An 18207-nucleotide genomic window follows, 5' to 3' on the forward strand; every position below is an offset into this window, starting at 1 on the left:
TTTAATGTCTCTGGACTTCAAATCTTCAAACTCTGAAAGACATAAGAAACCTTGCCTTGCCTCCTTCACAGGAACACAGTAAGCATCACCAAATTGAAGAGGAAAGTATAAATGCTCTTTTAACTATATTAAGTGTTATATTAACCTAACATGTGATGGCGGTGATAACATTACCACCATCGGCAAACAAAGGTATACCAGAAGTCTGAGCTTAACTACTCCCTTGGCCTTCTGCGTCTGGGTTGTTATTGTTCAAAGATGTAATTTTCTTTTACTAAAGTAAAATAAAAAGTGAGATGCTAATAAAATAAGTAATACTTAACATACTGTGAACCAAAACCAAACATAAGCAATCTTACAATTCTCTGCTGGTAGAATTCTACCATAGTTCTAAAAATAAACCTAGTTCAAATAACCCCAACCTACATTTTCATTTGATCCTTCTTCTGGCTCTTTGGGAAAAACGGGACAGGTGGTATTATGCTTTTTACAGACCACAGAGACAGGTCGTATAATGCTTTTTACAGACCACAAATCTGAAACTCAAAGAGGAGAGTGACCCCTCCACCGTGCTGGCTGAAGCCAAGGCCACGCACCCATCTTCCGACATGACTGAACATTCGTTCTGCTCGCTTCACACAATGTCCAACTTCCAGGATGATGAACTACTTTTATCACTCATTTTATGCAGCCGGCCACCTCTCTGTACCACGAATAAGTTCCACACAGGAGGCTACGTGCGCGAGAAGCGAGGGGGAGGCGTCTCTCGGCACCAGGTGTGTGCTGCAGCGGAAGCAATCGAAAAGTGGCCGGATTTGAAAACTGCCAGTATGTTAAGTATTTATGAAAGGACGGGCGGGCGCAAAGAAAAACTATACGGAACAGAGAAGTAAGGGAAAGCAAGCAAGCACTGGGAAGCCCCAAGAACGGTACCCACGATCACCCTGGGTAATCCATTTCCAGCGGGCAACAGCTCTCCTTCCTCTCTCTTACAGCAGGTCGACGTCAGTGTCTCCGGGATGTATTTCTGGTTTTCAAGTGGAAGCCAGTGTCAAATCACCAGGGAAAGGGGATTGGGTTACTGCAGTTTCCTCTGCGGACAGTGTTTCAGGAAAGGCAGGGAGAAGGCAGGGAAGGAGGAGGAAGTTAACATTTATGAAGTGCCTATGTTGAGGGCACTTAATATGCACTACCACATTTAATTCTCATACAGACACAGAATCCATCTGATAGGTGCTAGGATTACCTCTACTTCGCAGATGAGGAAACTGAGGCACAGAGGGGAAAAGAAACTAGCCTAAAACTATACTCGGTAAGTGCTGGGGTCAGGATCAGAAAAGTCTGACTGCAGGGCTTTTAACTAGCAGGCGTTAGCAAACCAGCAGGCACTTAGGTACAGGTACGCATAGGCAACTCATGTGTCCTCACAAACAGACCCCACGGCAACGTTGTAAGACCTTCTAAACAAATGTGAAATACAACACTTTCCTGTCTGATACTTAGATGTGCAGAACAACCTATGTACCCAAAGAGCTCGATCTTGCTCAGTAGTGTTTCAATACATTTCTCAATAAAAATCAATATTTATTTCTCAATAAATTTCTCAGTAGCATTTCAATTAAACCAGCCATTTCTCCTGTCTGAATCCTCTTCTCCCTACCCCTTCTTCCCTCAAAATCTCAGTCCCAACAGCATCCAGATCCAACAGTGAGATGAAGAAAGGAAAAGAGACGTGCACCCTAAATGCATTCCACTCAGTTTCTCATGCTTAGAGTAAACGTGTCATCAAAGGCAGAAGACGCTCGATTCTATTGTATTTCATTTGAGTGGCGGAACAACAAGATTTTTTAAGTAAATGTACTCATGTCAGAAGACGGAATGATACAAGGAATACATCTCAGGTAATGAGAAAAGTTCACATCATGTTTTTTCTTTAAAGGCATGAGGCTATAAAAGCAAATACTGCTTTCAGAATTCTAAAGGAGATTCTTTCTTCAGATGGGGGTGAGAAAATTGGCATAAAGCTCCTTGTCTTCTCAGTATTTCATGTTCCAGAAATATAGATTACTGAACTGTCAGGAGTCCATGTGAGGAAAAAAATGGGAGGTGAGGCTGAGAAGGAAGACTGGAAAAAAGTATCTTTGAAGCTCAAAGGAAGAAGAGTGAACACAGATACGTCTAGGTGAATGAGATCACAATTCTAAGTCATGGCTGCGGGGTCGGCAATAAAAAAAAACAATTTACATTTGCCCCAGCTGAAAATTTCAAGTTCTGCTTTCTAGATTGATAAATAATTTACATTTAAAAATATTTTTTAGCCTTTGGAACCTTCTTACTGATGAAGAGTAAATAATACTAAACTTAGAATAGTTTTCCTTTCTCTCCTCTGACTTCAAATTTAGCAAAATTAAAGGAACTGAACCAAACCTGGCTTTGGTTGTAATGAGATTCATACTCAAAGAAATTTCAGGTTCTGATTACAGCAATTAGGAAATCCCGTCCTCCGAGAATTCCTTCACTTGTTAATACCAACCCAAGAACATTCGGACACTCCCGCCTCTAAGTGTTTGCCAGGAGACTGATCACGCACCTTCCTGTGATACAGGTGCTATGACTACGTTAAGGTCTAATTGGTTTATATAAACAGCACCAGATTGTGGCAGAGAGAGAACTCTGAATAAATTTACTAGCTGCCAATAAAACGGAAAACAAACAAACAAAAACATTAACTACAAAAAAAAAAAAAAAAAAGAGAGAGAGAAAGCCATAAAGGCATAAGTATGTAACTCGCTTCTCAAAACTGAAAGACTAAAGCATGAGCCTTACAAAACAAAAGTGGCAAATTACAGAAAGCTTCGTTCTCTGTTTAGGAATGGGCTGATGAAGTGATCGACTTTAAAATCACTACGAACAACCTAAATGTCTATCGACAGAAGACTGGCTGAATCAGCTGTCATACAGCCACACAACACAACACAACACTAAGCATCAGAAAAAATGGAATGAGGGCTCTCTCTGTACAATGCTGCGGAGTGATTTCTAGGCTACACAGTTAAGTGAAAACAGGTAGATTAAAGTACATGATGAAAGTATGTGAACTATTGCTTATCTAAGGAGAGTACAAATATACATGTATATGTGAATATATATAACCAAAACGTAACAACAAAAAAGGAGAGAGGCTTTAACAGAAGTTTTAATAGTAGAGGGTTTAAGGACAGAGGCAAAGTCCAAATAACTGTTCTGTAAATCTACCTTTGGAGCTGTATAGTTTATATAATTGTAAACTGAAACAATAAAAAGCAATATCTAAAAACACAAGATGAGAAAACAAATCTATCTACATACTGTGTCTGTGGCATAACCACACAGACAGAAATTATTGCAAGTGACTTAAGCATACAATGATTTGACCGCACATCTCACCGGGGATATGGCCTAAGGACAAAGAGAAGTGTGATACAAATATTAAACTGTTTTCAGTAATTATTGTTGGTGGAAGTGATGGTATTGTGATTCGGGGATGGCATATGTACTGTGGGACATAAAGCAGATGACAAGTTACATTGCAGTTGCTGAGACCCTTAGGGTGAGGGAATGAGTTACAGATGTAGGATCGATGTGTTTAAGAGCAAGCCCTGTAGTATTCAACCTGTACTGGAAATAGCGTAAGAACTCATGAGTTTGTAATAAACATACTCTCTGGTCTTACCCACTGAAAAGGCCTATGGGAAAATGATGACCTAACTGCAGTGAGCACTCCCTGTACCCAGAACATGGTCTCTAAATACTATTTCCCACTAAAAGGAAGCAGAAAATTCCTCCTAACAATGGCTGTTTCCATGAATTAAAAAAAAAAACAAAACAAAAAAAAAAAAAAAACCAAAAAACAAAGAACAAAGAACAACAATAACAACAACAAAAAACAGCAGAATGGTGGTTGCCAGGGACTGGGGATCAGGGAAAAGGAAAGATGTTGGTTAAAGGGTACAAAGCTCTAGCTATAAGATGAGTACTCTCTGGCAATCTAATGTACAGCATGGTGACTATAATTAGCAATAGTGTATCATATACTTGAAAGTTGAGAGTAGATCTTAAAACTTATCAACACACACACACACACACATAATTGTGTGTGGGGATAAAAGAGTTAACTGACCTGTGGTAATCATTTCACGATATATACATGTATCAAATCATCATGCTATACACCTTCAACTCACATATATTCTGTGCCAATAATACCTCAAAAAAGCTTTAAAAATGTGGCTGCTTCCAGGTTTGGAGCAAGAAACATACAACATAAGCCTGGAACAGCTCATCACATTAGAAAGAAAGGAGGCCATGAGAAAAGTTGCTGGGGAGTATATACATCACTAAACCAATTTTTTTTTTATTTTAAAAAGAACTATTGGGGTCATAGCAAGATGGAAGAATTTGAACATAAAAAATAGTAACTGCAAAGATTGAAATGCATCGAATATTTTAATATCGCTGCTTTTCCTATATAAATTATAGCTGAGATTACATAATTAATGAAGCACTTCACTATAGAAATATTTCAGTTGGTAAATGGAAAAGGAGTGATCAAATGTCACAATTTTGCAACCCCTAATGAAATAATGCATGTAGGCAATGACCCTCAGTGGCTTATAGAAGAGAAAGAGAGATGAGCATATATTCAGGTATCCTGAACCTCCTGATGGAAGTGCACATGCCATCTATGAAATATCCTTGCCAAAAAGAACTGATTTTAGTCTGAGTTAGCTTCTAGATCAGCAGTTCTTAGAGTACAGCCTGCAGACACCTGGGAAACCCCTCACACCCTCTTAAGGAAACTGTGGAACCAAACTGTCTTCATAGAGATACGATTTGCCCTTTCCACCGTTGCTGACATTTACACTAACGGTACAAAAGCAACAGTAACACTGCTAGCCCCTCTGTATGAATCAAGTGGCACCAAACGGTACTAGCAGCTATTGAATTCTTCACGACCACAGGCTCCAGTTAAAAAACAAAAACAGAAACAGAAACAAAAAACCTAACAAGGGGCAACTGGGTGACTCAGTTAAGCATCTGACTCTTGATCTCAGCTCAGGTCTTGATCTCAGGGTGGCGAGTTCAAGCCCTGCCTTGGGCTCCATGCTGGGTGTGAGGGCCCACTTAAAAAAAAAGAAAACAAACAAACAAACAATTTCCTTAAGAATGTCCTTGATGGGGGGCGCCTGGGTGGCGCAGTCGGTTAAGCGTCCGACTTCAGCCAGGTCACGATCTCACGGTCCGTGAGTTCGAGCCCCGCGTCAGGCTCTGGGCTGATGGCTCGGAGCCTGGAGCCTGTTTCCGATTCTGTGTCTCCCTCTCTCTCTGTCCCTCCCCCGTTCATGCTCTGTCTCTCTCTGTCCCAAAAATAAATAAACGTTGAAAAAAAAAAAAAAAAAAAAAAAAAAAATGTCCTTGATGGGGCACGTGGGTGACTCAGCTGGTTAACTGTCCGACTCTGGGTTTCGGCTCAGGTCATGATCTCAACACTTTGTGAGTTTGGGACCCACATCCAGCTCCCCGCTGACAGTGTGGAGCCTGCTTGAGATTCTCCATCTCTCTCTCTCTCTCTCTCTCTCTCTGTCCCTCCCCCACTCGCGCTGTCTCTCTCAAAATAAATAAACTTTAAAAAAAAAAAAAGAATGTCCTTGATGAAGTAGTAAAAAGCAGTAATTTTATTTAAGTTCAATCTTGGAGTATGTCTTTTTAATACCATCTGCGACGAAATGGGAAGTTTGCATAAAGCACTCGGGCCGTGCCGTGCACCGCACTGGGTTGGCTGGCTTGAAGCAAAGTGCTTGTGCAAATAAGCTGTGATGCGAACGAGCTGCTTTTCTCATGGAACACTGTTTCTCCTTGAAAGAATGACACACTGTGGCCACTCGGACTTGGAAACGTGGAAGCCACGTTCTCACAAATGAACAAAGTAAGGCTTGTCGCTTCACGGGAAACCACGCAACAGTGTGCGCTGCCAGCGATGAAACTCCAACTTCCAGACATTAGGTTCCATTCGGCCAGTGGGACAGTTAAGGCTGTGTACTCGTCTTTTAAAACTCATTTCTAAATAAATGGGCAATAAACTCAAAGACAAATTGTTTGGACACTGATTCTTTTGTTTCTATATAATGGCAGATAAAGTTTCAAGCTGTAGATACCTCGTTCCCAGAAAACATCAAGATGCATCAATTTAAACATGAGTCAATAAAGCATTCCTGCTACCATATTGATAATTTTAAATTACAAATAAAGTATTCATCCTTACCTCCCACCTAATGTCTAATTGCTGAAGTGCGTAACTAAAAGCAAAGAGCGCAGCCTCTCACACAATGAATAATCAATTATGTCCTGACAGCAGCATAAAGCTTCTTCATAAAAACCCATAGAAATCTCTGCTTCACAGTCACATTTGGAGCCCTGACCTAGGAAAGGGGAGTTAAGACAAAGTCTGATGAAATCACAGGCTGTTGTCACCCTCCTGGGGAAACCTCAGCGCTGAAATTTATCTTTCCCTCCCACAAAGAGCCATCTGATGGCTTTAACTGCATAGGGAATCCAGACAATCAATCTTGTTCAGGTTCTGTTACTTTTATCAAATTAAATTTGAATTAACAGTTCAATGGTTTTACATCCTGATGGGCCCATTATCGCACAACTTCAGAGAGATATTAGTTTAGCTCTTTGAGTTGCATTAGGAGTCTATTATTAATTTTTCTGATACACCAAGGAAAAAACCTAAAAGACTACTAAATATTTCCCAAAAAAGAAGGGCACACGGGGCATTTCCTTATCGACCAGCTGGCCCTTAGTCCCGCACCTCTCCGCTCACACACCCACACCCGCTGGGCTCCAAAAAACGATCTCTTCGTGCTTCCCGGCATCCCACATTCCTCAAGGCCTCCACGCACCCTTTCCCTCCTCTAGATCAAGAATTCCTTTTCTTCTTTCAAAATACACTTCAAATGAGACTTCCTGATGCCTTCCCTGGGGTTCCTGCTGAGGTTCTTGCTCCCTCTTCTGGGCTCCTACAGCAATTTTTATATGCATTTTATAAACAGAATTTACCACAATAGCTTTACAGAAGGTGGTTCAGAGGATGGACTCTGGTGCCAAACTGCTTTGGGTCAAATCCCCGCTGTCCACTTACCATCTGTACCACTTTAGCCCATTACTTACTCTCTTTAAGCCTCACTTTGCTCATCCGTAAAATAGCAACAATACTACCTGCCTCCTGGGAAAGTTACAAGGACTGAGCTAATACATAGGAAGGACTTAGTCCAATGCCAAGCACATAGGAAGTTCTCAATAAATGTAAGCTATTATTAGCACAATGTATCAAAGTGATTTGATTATCTGTCTTGTTTGTTACACTATCAACTCTCTCAGGATAGTGACTGTATTTGTTGAATTAATTCAGAGACTGTGTTCAGAGTGTAATCAAAATAGTGTGCTAACCATGGGGCTCTCTGCTGTCAGCGTAGAGCCCACTTCAGATCCTCAGTCTCCCTCTCCCTCTGTCTCCCCCAATCACACACTCTCTGTCTTTCAAAATAAATAAATCAACTTAAAAAAAATAGCATGCTAACTTTAAGTCAGGCAATTGCTAGATGTTAGGAATACAAAGATGAGTTAAATCAGTCCTGGCTGTCAAGGATCTCTCAGCCTTGCCTATTCACACAAAGTATACATACAGAGGGCTTCAGTGAATAGAGACTGAGTTAACGTTGGGGGGCAACTACTATCAATTCTGTAGAATGAGTCGTAAGATATCTGGAAACAACTTCATTTGAATAAATAAGAAACTTACTCCAAAAACTAACAGACCAAGAACTAATAATCAATAATACTTAATAAAGTTATTAAGACTGAAAAGTACTAGATCATTTAGATCTGCAGAAGCTCTGGCTGACTCTATTTAGACTCGAACCAGGAATGGGGGTGCACCTGGGTGGCTCAGTTGGTTAAGCATCTGACTTCAGCTCAGGTCATGATCTCGTGTTTCATGGGTTCAGGCCCCATGTTGGGCTCTGTGCTGACAGCTCGGAGCCTGGAATCTGCTTTGGGTTCTGTGTCTCCCTCTCTCTCTGCCCATCCCCTGGTCATGCTCTGTCTCTCTGTCTCTCTCAAAAATAAACGTTAAAAAAAAAAAAAAAGGTGGGGGGCACCTGGATGGCTCAGTCGGTTGAGCATCCAACTTCAGCTCAGGTCATGGTCTTGCGGTCCGTGAGTTCGACCCCCGCATCGGGCTCTCTGCTGACAGCTCAGAGCCTGGAGTGTGCTTTGGATTCTGTCTCTCTCTCTCTCTCTCTCTGCCTCTCCCCTGCTCACACTCTCTCTCAGAAATAAACATTAAAAAAAAAAAAAAAAACCCCACACAGAAAAACCTATGCAGAATTTTTTAAAACATTCTATTTTTTTCAAATGTAAGCAATAGTTTAAGAGTAATAAATACGTTCTTGCTGTAAAAACAGTTAAAACTGACATTCTCAAAGGTAATGACTCATCAAATCATTTCACATGCTGTTTTTTATCTCTGCGGTCACCTGTGTGCATATACACAGAAATATGTACCATGTTTTGTGGTTATTAAAAAACAAAAATGGTGTCACACTGTTTACGTTATTTTGCATTTTACCGTTGTTACACCAACTCCTATATATACACAGGTATGTTTCCTGACTCTATTCTCTACACCTCTAATCTGTGTTCTATTCTTATGCCAGTTATCACAATGCTTTCATTGCTGTGGTTTTGTGCGATCTGACGCCTGGTGGTATAGGTCCAACCTCATTATCCTTCTGGTTCAAAAACATCTTGATACATTTCCATATGGGAAGGAACTCTGGCCTATGTTTTAGACATCTGTGTACCTAGGTTTTCAATTGTAGAGACATCACATCATAAATAGTAATATTCTCTTCCCACTCTGACATTCCTCTATCTTTAGTAACTCTCTCTTCCCTTCTCTCTCGCAGTTTTTTGGGACCTTCTTCCTTTTCAACTTGATCGAATCTGTCATGCGTGGGTCCTTTCCAAGAACCAGCATTTAGTTTTACAACTTTAACAACTCTGTTGTTCGTTTTCTAATGCACCGAATTCTGCTTTTACCTTTATCCTATTTTGTCTTATTTTCAGTCTTTCTTACATCCTGAAAAGAAAATACACTTAAGGCAATAAATCTTCCTCAGAGTACCATTTTTGCTGCATCCTATAGGTTTAATTTACAGATCTGAACCCTGCAGGTATTTGTAACTCATTTCCAAATAGTTTACAACTTCTACTTTATCTTGAAAACAATAAATATTTGGAGATATACTCTTACATTTCCAAATGGAACAAAGTGGTTTTAGCTATTTTATTGTTAATTTCTAATTTTCTTGTGTTATAGTCTGTGAACGTGGCCTGTATCGTTTCTTTATGGGATTTTTTTCTGAGCAACTTTAAAACATAGTCAAATTTTGTGACTCTTCCATATATGTCTTCAAAGTGTCATAGAGATTTGAAAAGTGTTCCTGTTTTCGGTTTTATCAACCTTGTTAACTGTAGTCCTCTGGTTTTTTTTTTGTTTAACTGAAATGTCCAATTCTGAGAAGACAATTTACGCCTTAATCCATGGCTGCCGTTTTCTCATTGCCACCTGTGTTTCTAGCAATTTGGGAGAAGTATACAAAGTTCACGACTTAGGTCTTCTGACCAAGCACAGCTCTTAGCAATAGAAAACATATCTTTTCCCCATGCACTATGTCTTAGATTCTATTTTATCTGATATTAATATTCTTTCAGCTACTTCCTTTCAGCGAGGATTTTGCTGAGTGTGTGTTTTTCTTGTTTTAAACTTTTCAGTGATATTTTATTTTCGTTATTATCTCTTATTAACAAGATTTAGCTGGATTTTGACTGTTATTTTGATCCCAAGGTGATTTTAACGCGCTCACATGTCTATAATTACTGAAGTGTTTACATCGGGGCTGCTATCAACCATGTCACTCTGCTCCCGCCACGACGGGCTTCGTTCTCTCCTGACATCACGCCCGCCACATCCAGCTTCAGAGCCTTTGTACATGCTGCCCCTCTTCATTCAGGTCTTGGTAAATGTCTCCTTGCTCTGCAAGACCTTCTCTCATGCTATCTCTTTACTGTGGCTTTTTTTTCCCTCCAATGCCATTATTACCTGAACAGATAGATTATCTGACCTAACGTCTGTCTCCCTCACCACTGCAAGCTCCAGCCGCATCTGTCTTGTTCACCCCTCCTGGCATTCAAGCCACCTTAGACTAAAAGATTACAGTGTGTTTCTGGAAGATTCGTGAGTCAAACTGGATTTAAGCTTACAGCTTTTTATGGTTTTGCAAACGGCAAAATGGGAGGGTCTGAATTCTACTTGAAGCAACTTTCGTTGCTTGTAATGTGTTTACAGACTCTGAAATGCTGATTTTAGGGAATATTGCATTTTCAAGCATCTTTTATTATACTTTTATTAATTTATTTATACTTTAATCACAATATATATTACACATTAAAGGAAACCTTTGTTGCTTTTCCAACGTGGCAAATAAGGTAATTCATTTTAGAAATGCAAAAGTATTCAATTTCAGATGAAAATATGATGGTTTTTGTCAGTATTCAATTCTACCACTCCTGACAAAATTACTTCCTATTTGCCATTTTGGGCAAAAAATTCATTTCAAAATAGCAACTGCCTTCACAGGAAGAAAGAGAGTATCTTTTTCATAATTAAAACCTGTTAAATGTATTAAATTTCATAGCTAAATGGTGTTAAATGCCTGGGAAATCAGCGTCTCTAAGAGATTGTTGAAGGAGACATGTTAGCTAGTCTGACACACAACCTTCTACAAACTCAGTGAAATTATTCAGAATACTTTCTTCACGCCACAAATTGGCTTGTTCTTTGCCAAATGTCACTTACAAACAGATACTTTCCGGGGCGCCTGGGTGGCTCAGTTGGTTGAGAATCCGACTTCGGCTCAGGTCATGATCTTGTGGTCTGTGAGTTCGAGCCCCGTGTCAGGCTCTGTGCTGACAGCTCAGCCTGGAGCCTGCTTCGGATCCTGTGTCTCCCTCTCTCTCTCTCCCCCTCCCCTGCTCATGCTGTCTCGAAAGTAAATAAACATTAAAAAAAAAATTTTTTTTAATGGATATTTTCCTTCTTTTATGTGCTTCTTTGGAAACTCCAATAGGAGTACAGGAGACGCAAAAGGAGAGTAAAAAAGAAATTTGAAAAAATCACGCAATGCTAATAAATCACGAATACATCCTTATTTCTGAATTTCTATACTGCCAATAGGAAAGAAAAAAAGCTATACCGCACTCTAAAAACCTTTAGACCAGAATTTAGCAAGTTAGAATCAAGTGTAAGGTTGGTTAGAAAAAAAGCTGTACTGCACTCTAAAAACCTTTAGAGCAGAATTTAGCAAATTAGAATCGAGTGTAAGGTTGGTTAGAGCACAGATCACTCGGCCCCCAGAGATTCCGATTCACGAAGTCCAGGGTGGGGCCTGAGAAATAGCATTTCTAACAAGTTTCCAAGAGATACCAACGCTGCTGGCCTGGGGAAGACTCTTCAAGAAACTGTCTGAGGCCGTTATTTCAAATGCTCGGTTTGGGGTTAAGGCAAGAGCTACCTAGCAAGAACTTGAAGGCATTAAAAATCATTTTCATCTGCTCTGGTACTTTTTGAAACAGCAGCTCATGTACACCCCACCTAAACTTTCTTTCATTGCTTGGTCTGAGATTCTCTTAAAAGAGAAATTAAAAATTCTGTTGACATTTGGACAGTAAAAGTAGAATAAAATTTTACATGGTAGGATAGGTTGGTTCAGGTACAATGTGGCCATATACTCATCCTAAGGATTTACAGCAAGAATCCCACTCAAATGCCCCTAAATGCCAGCCAGGTCAGTCAATACACATGAATAAAGGAGGCCAGACATTGAGAACCAGACCTAAAAAGGGCAGCTGCTGTGCAGCTGCAGACAGTTATGGTCAGGTCTTCCAAGTTTTCAAAATAAGCCAGCGATCCACCATTTTATCTAAAAGCTCTCAATTTTCAAACCTGAGCAACTACTCAAAGGTTTGTAAACACAATACAGGCACACAAAAAGGTCTGTGGGCCGGAGGCTGCCAGTTTACAAGCTCTGTGTAGAGGGAGTCTCAGGACCTCCTCCCACCCGGGCCAGGCACAGTCCAGGTTGGGCAATGTGCTCACCTACTCGCGGCGCTCGTGGCCACTCCCTCCAGCAGCTGCCTATTCCCAGAATGGAAAGCACGCTCTCTAAACACCTATGAAAGAAAGCCTCTCTGCATAAGCAGCTTGCCCACCCAAACAACTTCTCGGCCAGTAATCCTAGTATGGGAAAACTATGGCAGAGAGAAGAGAATTCTTCCAACACTGGAGCTACCGATCCAAAAACAGTGATTAAAATGCCCGGAATTTCGGGATCACTAACTTTTATCAAAGAAAAGGACACTACACCTAGGAATACAGATTTGAGGATTCTGAAGCTTTCTGTCACAGTGATGGTATCCGGTATCCAGAAGTTATTTCATCTTTGCCTAGAGACTCACTCAACCGAGAAAATCAGTCCTTACAAATACGCTGAAGGCAACCACGTGGGCAACACCGAATCGCCAAAATAATTCAAATCTCACGAGTCTACTAATAAATGAGTGAATAGCTGACAGTAACACGTGATGCTGAAGAAGTAAATGAATGAACAGATGACAAGGCACATGAAGCGGGCTCTAACAGGGCTTCAAGGACTCAATAGTAAAACAGCCTCAGGTGGGTTATTCTGATGCTCAAATGACCTCTGTCACCGTTAGCACACACGATGACATTCCTGCTACTGTACAGTGGTAGAAATTACATATGGGATAAGGAGGTCATTACCTCAAGGCCAGTGAGTAGGAGAGTAGAAAGACAGGGCCAGAAAGGCCTCCCAGAATCCAACCACAATGTCCAATCCAAATTCTTTCATAAGCAACATCAGAATGACGACAGAATTTAAGAGTGTAAAAGTTAAAAATCCCTAAAGAGAAAATTCTTTTCTAAAAATGTTCAAAAAAAGGAATGCAGACTCCTTAGCTTACTTTTTCCCCTAATTTTTTATTGCCTCTGCTCACTGAATCTCTGTGAACATTAACACGTGTCTGTGGTTGAGGGAGAATGTTCCACTGCAGAGAAAGGAAAAACACACCCAGTTTTTCATAAGAAACTTTGGAACAGTTTAATATTCATCCTCAGGCAACATTCAGAATAATCCTCTCAGAGAGTCTAAAATTAGGGTAATGATTAGCAAAACAGAAAAGACACCACACACCAGCATGAACTGCCCTCCAGTGTAATTCTTAACTATAAAGTCACAATCCCAAATCAACTAGAAATGTGGGTCCTTACTCGATGAGGATTTCTTTTACCATTAAGAATTCCAAGCTCGACAAAAAGACAAATGGCAAGTGAATGAAGGATTTTTAGCGCAAAGAAGATGCCATTAGACCCAGACCTACTCAAATGTCAGTGAAGATGCCGTCTCGAACCCATGAGGCCCTCAGCCCAATGGCCAGAGGCTTACACTGCACAAGAAAACGCTCTAGCGCTTTTGGTGAAGTGACAGAACTGGATGTGTGTTGTGGCAAATAACTCTGCCCAGCAGACAGAACCACTGGCTTCCAGCACTACTTACAAACTCATAGTCTCCATCCTGCGGCACTTTCCAATCTGAGGAGTTCCTCAGGGGGCCAGGTACACTTTTGCCGAAGCTATTGATCTGATTTTCCTTTTCTTTTTGTTCAAAGTATTCAAGGAACGATGGTTTTGCAGGCTGCATGGTCTCATCCCTTCCTGAAAACCAAGAACAACAAAAGGAGAAAAATGATATCTTCGACCTCAGATAAGTTTAATGGATACACCCATCCCCAGACGGCCTTCATTCGGCCTGTGTGTCAGTCAGTGGCTTTTTTAGAGAAGGACCCTGAGGAGAATCTAGTAAAAACCACAGGAAATGCACAAATGCTCACTCCAAATGCTTCTCATGGAATTTCAGAGGACTGTGGCCCCCCTCAAATACATGCAAATATTTCCCCAGGGCCCCTTTTTCTGGATGGAGAGACTTGGGTGATGTAAAGACCCCGAGTAAGATGCAAGTAGTATTTCGGGGGTCTCCGATGGCAACGTGTTCCTGTAACATTTAGACTGAAAACAGAGAAGCAAGCAAAAATATTTACTGGTCATCTACGTAGACAACATTTTCTAGAGCCAACGGAGTAGAGAAGGGGAATGATACAATAGGGTGACTCCCTTTTGATAAACTCATGATCGGACTGGACTAATAAGAAAAATATGCATGAAAAAGCAAATAGAGATAAATCATAATCCATCCACTCCAGGAAATATTACGTAACTTTTAAAATCTTATTTATACACGGTTTACAATAAGGCTAAAAGTTAAAAACAGGATACAATATTATATGTACAGAATGATCTCAACTCTGTAAAATCATCTATGTAGGGGGGAAAAAAAAGACTGGAAGAAAATATACCAAAATGTTAACAGGGTTTTGTCTCTCATAAGTAGATCTCAAGATCTCACAGAAGGAAAGATCTTGTAAGCTGGCATGGTCAGGGAAGACTGGTAGAGGGGGGCTTCGGCTGGGCCCCAAACATCCCTGAAGAAGAATCAGCACTTAGGTGGCAGGGCAGTTACACAGCAGAGGCAGCAGGTATGAAAACAGCAGTCAGTCACTAGTTAGTAACAAGGGCAAAAAGAAAAATTGGCACAACTTAACAACCTAGCTAGCTGAATGTATCTACTTCACACGTCAAAGTAATCTGTACTTCTAATTAGTATTCTAATATCAGGAAGTACACAAGTTTTTTCCCAGTGCTTTTCATGAATATGTGGGTTTATACTGCCCTTTTCCCCAGTAACAGGAAAAAAGACCAGAAGGCTCAAAGCCTTGAGAAATGAATGGGGAGAAGCGTCTGGGTGGTTCAGTCAGTTAAGCCTCCAACTCTTGATCTTGACTCAAGTCACGATCTCGCGATTCAGGAGTTCGAGCCCCATGTGGGGCTCTGCACGGACAGCACAGACCCTGCTTGGAGTTCTCTCTCCCTCTCTTTCTGCCCCTATCCCACTCATGCTCTCTCTATATAAATAAATAAGTAAACTGAAAAAAAATTTAAGAAGTGGATGGGGAGGGGTCTAGAAGAGAAACACCAACAAGTGTTTGTCCCATGCAACCTTATCTCCCAACACCCCCTGGTCCAGTGTCAAGCAGGCACCCTGACTGCCTCTCAGATGTTTGTCATCTCACTTTACCATTGCCAAGTTCAAGAGCAGCCAATCCCAGATCTGCCCACTTCCAGATGCTGCCCAAAGCCTACTTCACTGGTGCCTCCTCACTAATGAGGGATTACCCACAGTATTTACTAAGATCAGTGATTATCTGGTGAGTGTGTGTGTTGTTTTGCTTGTTCTAGGTACCACATTAAGGGCTTTGCATGCTTATTTTATTTAATTGTTGAGTTAAATGTAAGGTATCATTTCATAATCTACTTCTGAAGGGACTGCAACAAAATAAAACCTATAGAAGTGGAGGTGTTTTGGATTTGTCGACAAGTACTTTTGATCGGTCCCCCCCTTTGGGACCAGGAACAACCGTGCAGCAAGCCTCCACAAACCCCACACACAGACAAAGAGTACTTAGAGAGCCTCCTGGAACCATGTAACCATGGCCGTGCTAGCAACAGCTGTCACATATAGCACACGGTTTCCTTTCATACAGAATCTCCTGGCACAAACGGTGTATAGTGTCCTTTCATATGGAATCTCCTGGCTAGACAGTCCAACCAGCTGACCAGGACAGGAAGTCCTGAAACAAAATAGAGAGCCCAAATGGCTTCCAAACAATTAGTTATTTGGAAAAACACTGAATTGGATCCACACTTCATATCTTAAACCAGGAAAACTCCAAATGGGTAAAAGCTCCGATTGTAACAATGGAAATTATAAGTACTGTAAGAAAACTTGTGTGAATGCATTTAAAACCTGGGTGTGGAAGGGGTGCCTGGGTGGCTCAGCCTAACGGTTAGGTGTCTGACTTCGGCTCAGGGTCATGATCTCACGGTTCACGAGTTCGAGCCCCTGGTCAGGCTCTGCGCTGACAGCTCAGAGCCTGGAGCCTGCTTCGGATTCTGTGTGTCCCTCTCTCTCTGCCCCTCCTCCACTCATGCTGTCTCTCAAAAATGAATAAATAATAAAAATAAATGTAAAAACAAAAAAAAGCCTGGGTGTGGAAAAAGGCTTTCTACCTATGACAAAAACCCAGATGCAATGAAAAATGGAGAAATAAAAACCTTTTATGTAAAGAAAACATCATACATTTTTAAAAATTAGTAAGCACATATATAAGCTAAGACAAATGACAAACTGGAAGAAAATACTGGCAACAAGTACCATAAATTTGTTTAAAGAATTTAGGGGCACCTGAATGGCTTAGTCAGTTAAGCCTCTGACTTCAGCTCAGGTCATGATCTCACCGTTCATGAGTTCAAGCCCCGCGTCAGGCTCTGTGCTGACAGCTCAGAGCCTGGCGCCTGCTTCCGATTCTGTGTCTCCCTCCCTCTCCACCCCTCCTCTGCTCATGCTCTGTCTCTCAAAAATAAATAAATATTTTTTTTAAAAGATCCAGATTTTGGTCCAACTATAAAATCCTGGGAAAACCATAAGTTCCATCTACAAAAAGAGGCCCCTGGACCATTATTTCCCACGCCCCTTTACAGCTCCGAAAATTTCCTAATTCTATGAGTTGGCAGTAACTTATGAAAACGTATTTATGCTCAGTTACTGATAACCATTCAAAAGAAGTTCTTATCTCCAGAGGGATTATCACACTTGATAACCTCTAATCTAAATTATGCCACAGCTGGGGCGCCTGGGTGGCGCAGTCGGTTGGGCGTCCGACTTCAGCCAGGTCACGATCTTGCGGTCCGTGAGTTCGAGCCCCGCGTCAGGCTCTGGGCTGATGGCTTGGAGCCTGGAGCCTGTTTCCGATTCTGTGTCTCCCTCTCTCTCTGCCCCTCCCCCGTTCATGCTCTGTCTCTCTCTGTCCCAAAAAAAAAAAAAAAAAAAAAAAAAAAAAAACGTTGAAAAAATAAAATAAAATAAAAAATAAAAAAATAAAATATGCCACAGCTTAGATGTGTATGGGCATAAACCAAAGACCAGCCCAAAGCAAAAAGTAGTTAGGACTCAACAAATACTTGTGACAAGACTGTCTCTGACTCTTTGAGTTTTTTGTTGTTGTTGTTGTTAGCGGGGTTTTTTTTGGAGGTGGCAGGGGAGAAGTTGTCTTTTTTTAAAACAGATGGAAGAGGTGACCAAATTTTTCTTGGCCCAAACTGTAATAAAGATATCATCTAGAGATGTTGGTTATAAAAATGTTTTATATAAGTAAAGCTGAAGACATGAATGAATCTACTAGTAGGAGAAGCCAACTCAACTGGCAAGAAACAGCATGCATTCAAAAAAGAAAAACAGTTAGGTGTATTTGTGATTCCTGTTATTTAGTGGTTCCAGAAATTAACTGACTGCATCACAATATTCTTCCTCTGTGTTAGACTGCTTCCGTATTAAGTTCATATGGACCAGTCAGCACTCCTGTTGTGACCAACATTTTCTTACTAACACTGTGATTATAGTACCTGTTTTCACTCTGATTTTGTAGACTGATAATTCTCAGTAAACAGATCTGTATCACTGTAATAATTAGTATCTCGGATAGAACGTTTGCAAAAAACGGCCATGAGAATTCCCTCCCAGTGTCATCGCCCGTTGGTAATGCCCTCCCGCAAGATCAAGATCATGACCTGAGCTGAAGTCGGATGCTTAACCGACTGAGCCACCCAGGTACCTCTCAAATTCAATTAAGATTTACTGAGTATCTTCTAAGTTTCAGGCATTTTACTAGGTACTTTTGCATGACAGTCCTATCCAAACTTCATGAACACCATGAAATGAAGCAGGAGGGAGGAGGACCCGCATTTACTAGGCACCAAGTAGTAGATGATATACCATTTCATGCAATCCTCGAAGCTTCTGAGGTATGTATTATTTCCACCTTATAGGTGAGAAATCTGCTTAAGATTACGTA

General features: G+C 40.9%; 1 protein-coding gene across 5 annotated transcripts in view; it reads right to left on the bottom strand.

The window, feature by feature from the left end:
* STK4 (serine/threonine kinase 4) overlaps positions 1-18207 on the bottom strand; it is a 91439-nt gene that overhangs the window by 27162 nt on the left and 46070 nt on the right. For all 5 annotated transcript variants that reach the window (XM_007077811.3, XM_042980313.1, XM_042980315.1 and 2 more), the window contains one exon: positions 13740-13897. In XM_007077811.3, the coding sequence (XP_007077873.2) occupies positions 13740-13897 (158 nt within the window). The remainder of the gene's footprint in view (positions 1-13739; positions 13898-18207) is intronic.

This window comes from Panthera tigris, chromosome A3 (assembly GCF_018350195.1).
Source record: "Panthera tigris isolate Pti1 chromosome A3, P.tigris_Pti1_mat1.1, whole genome shotgun sequence".
NCBI classification, from domain to species: domain Eukaryota; kingdom Metazoa; phylum Chordata; class Mammalia; order Carnivora; family Felidae; genus Panthera; species Panthera tigris.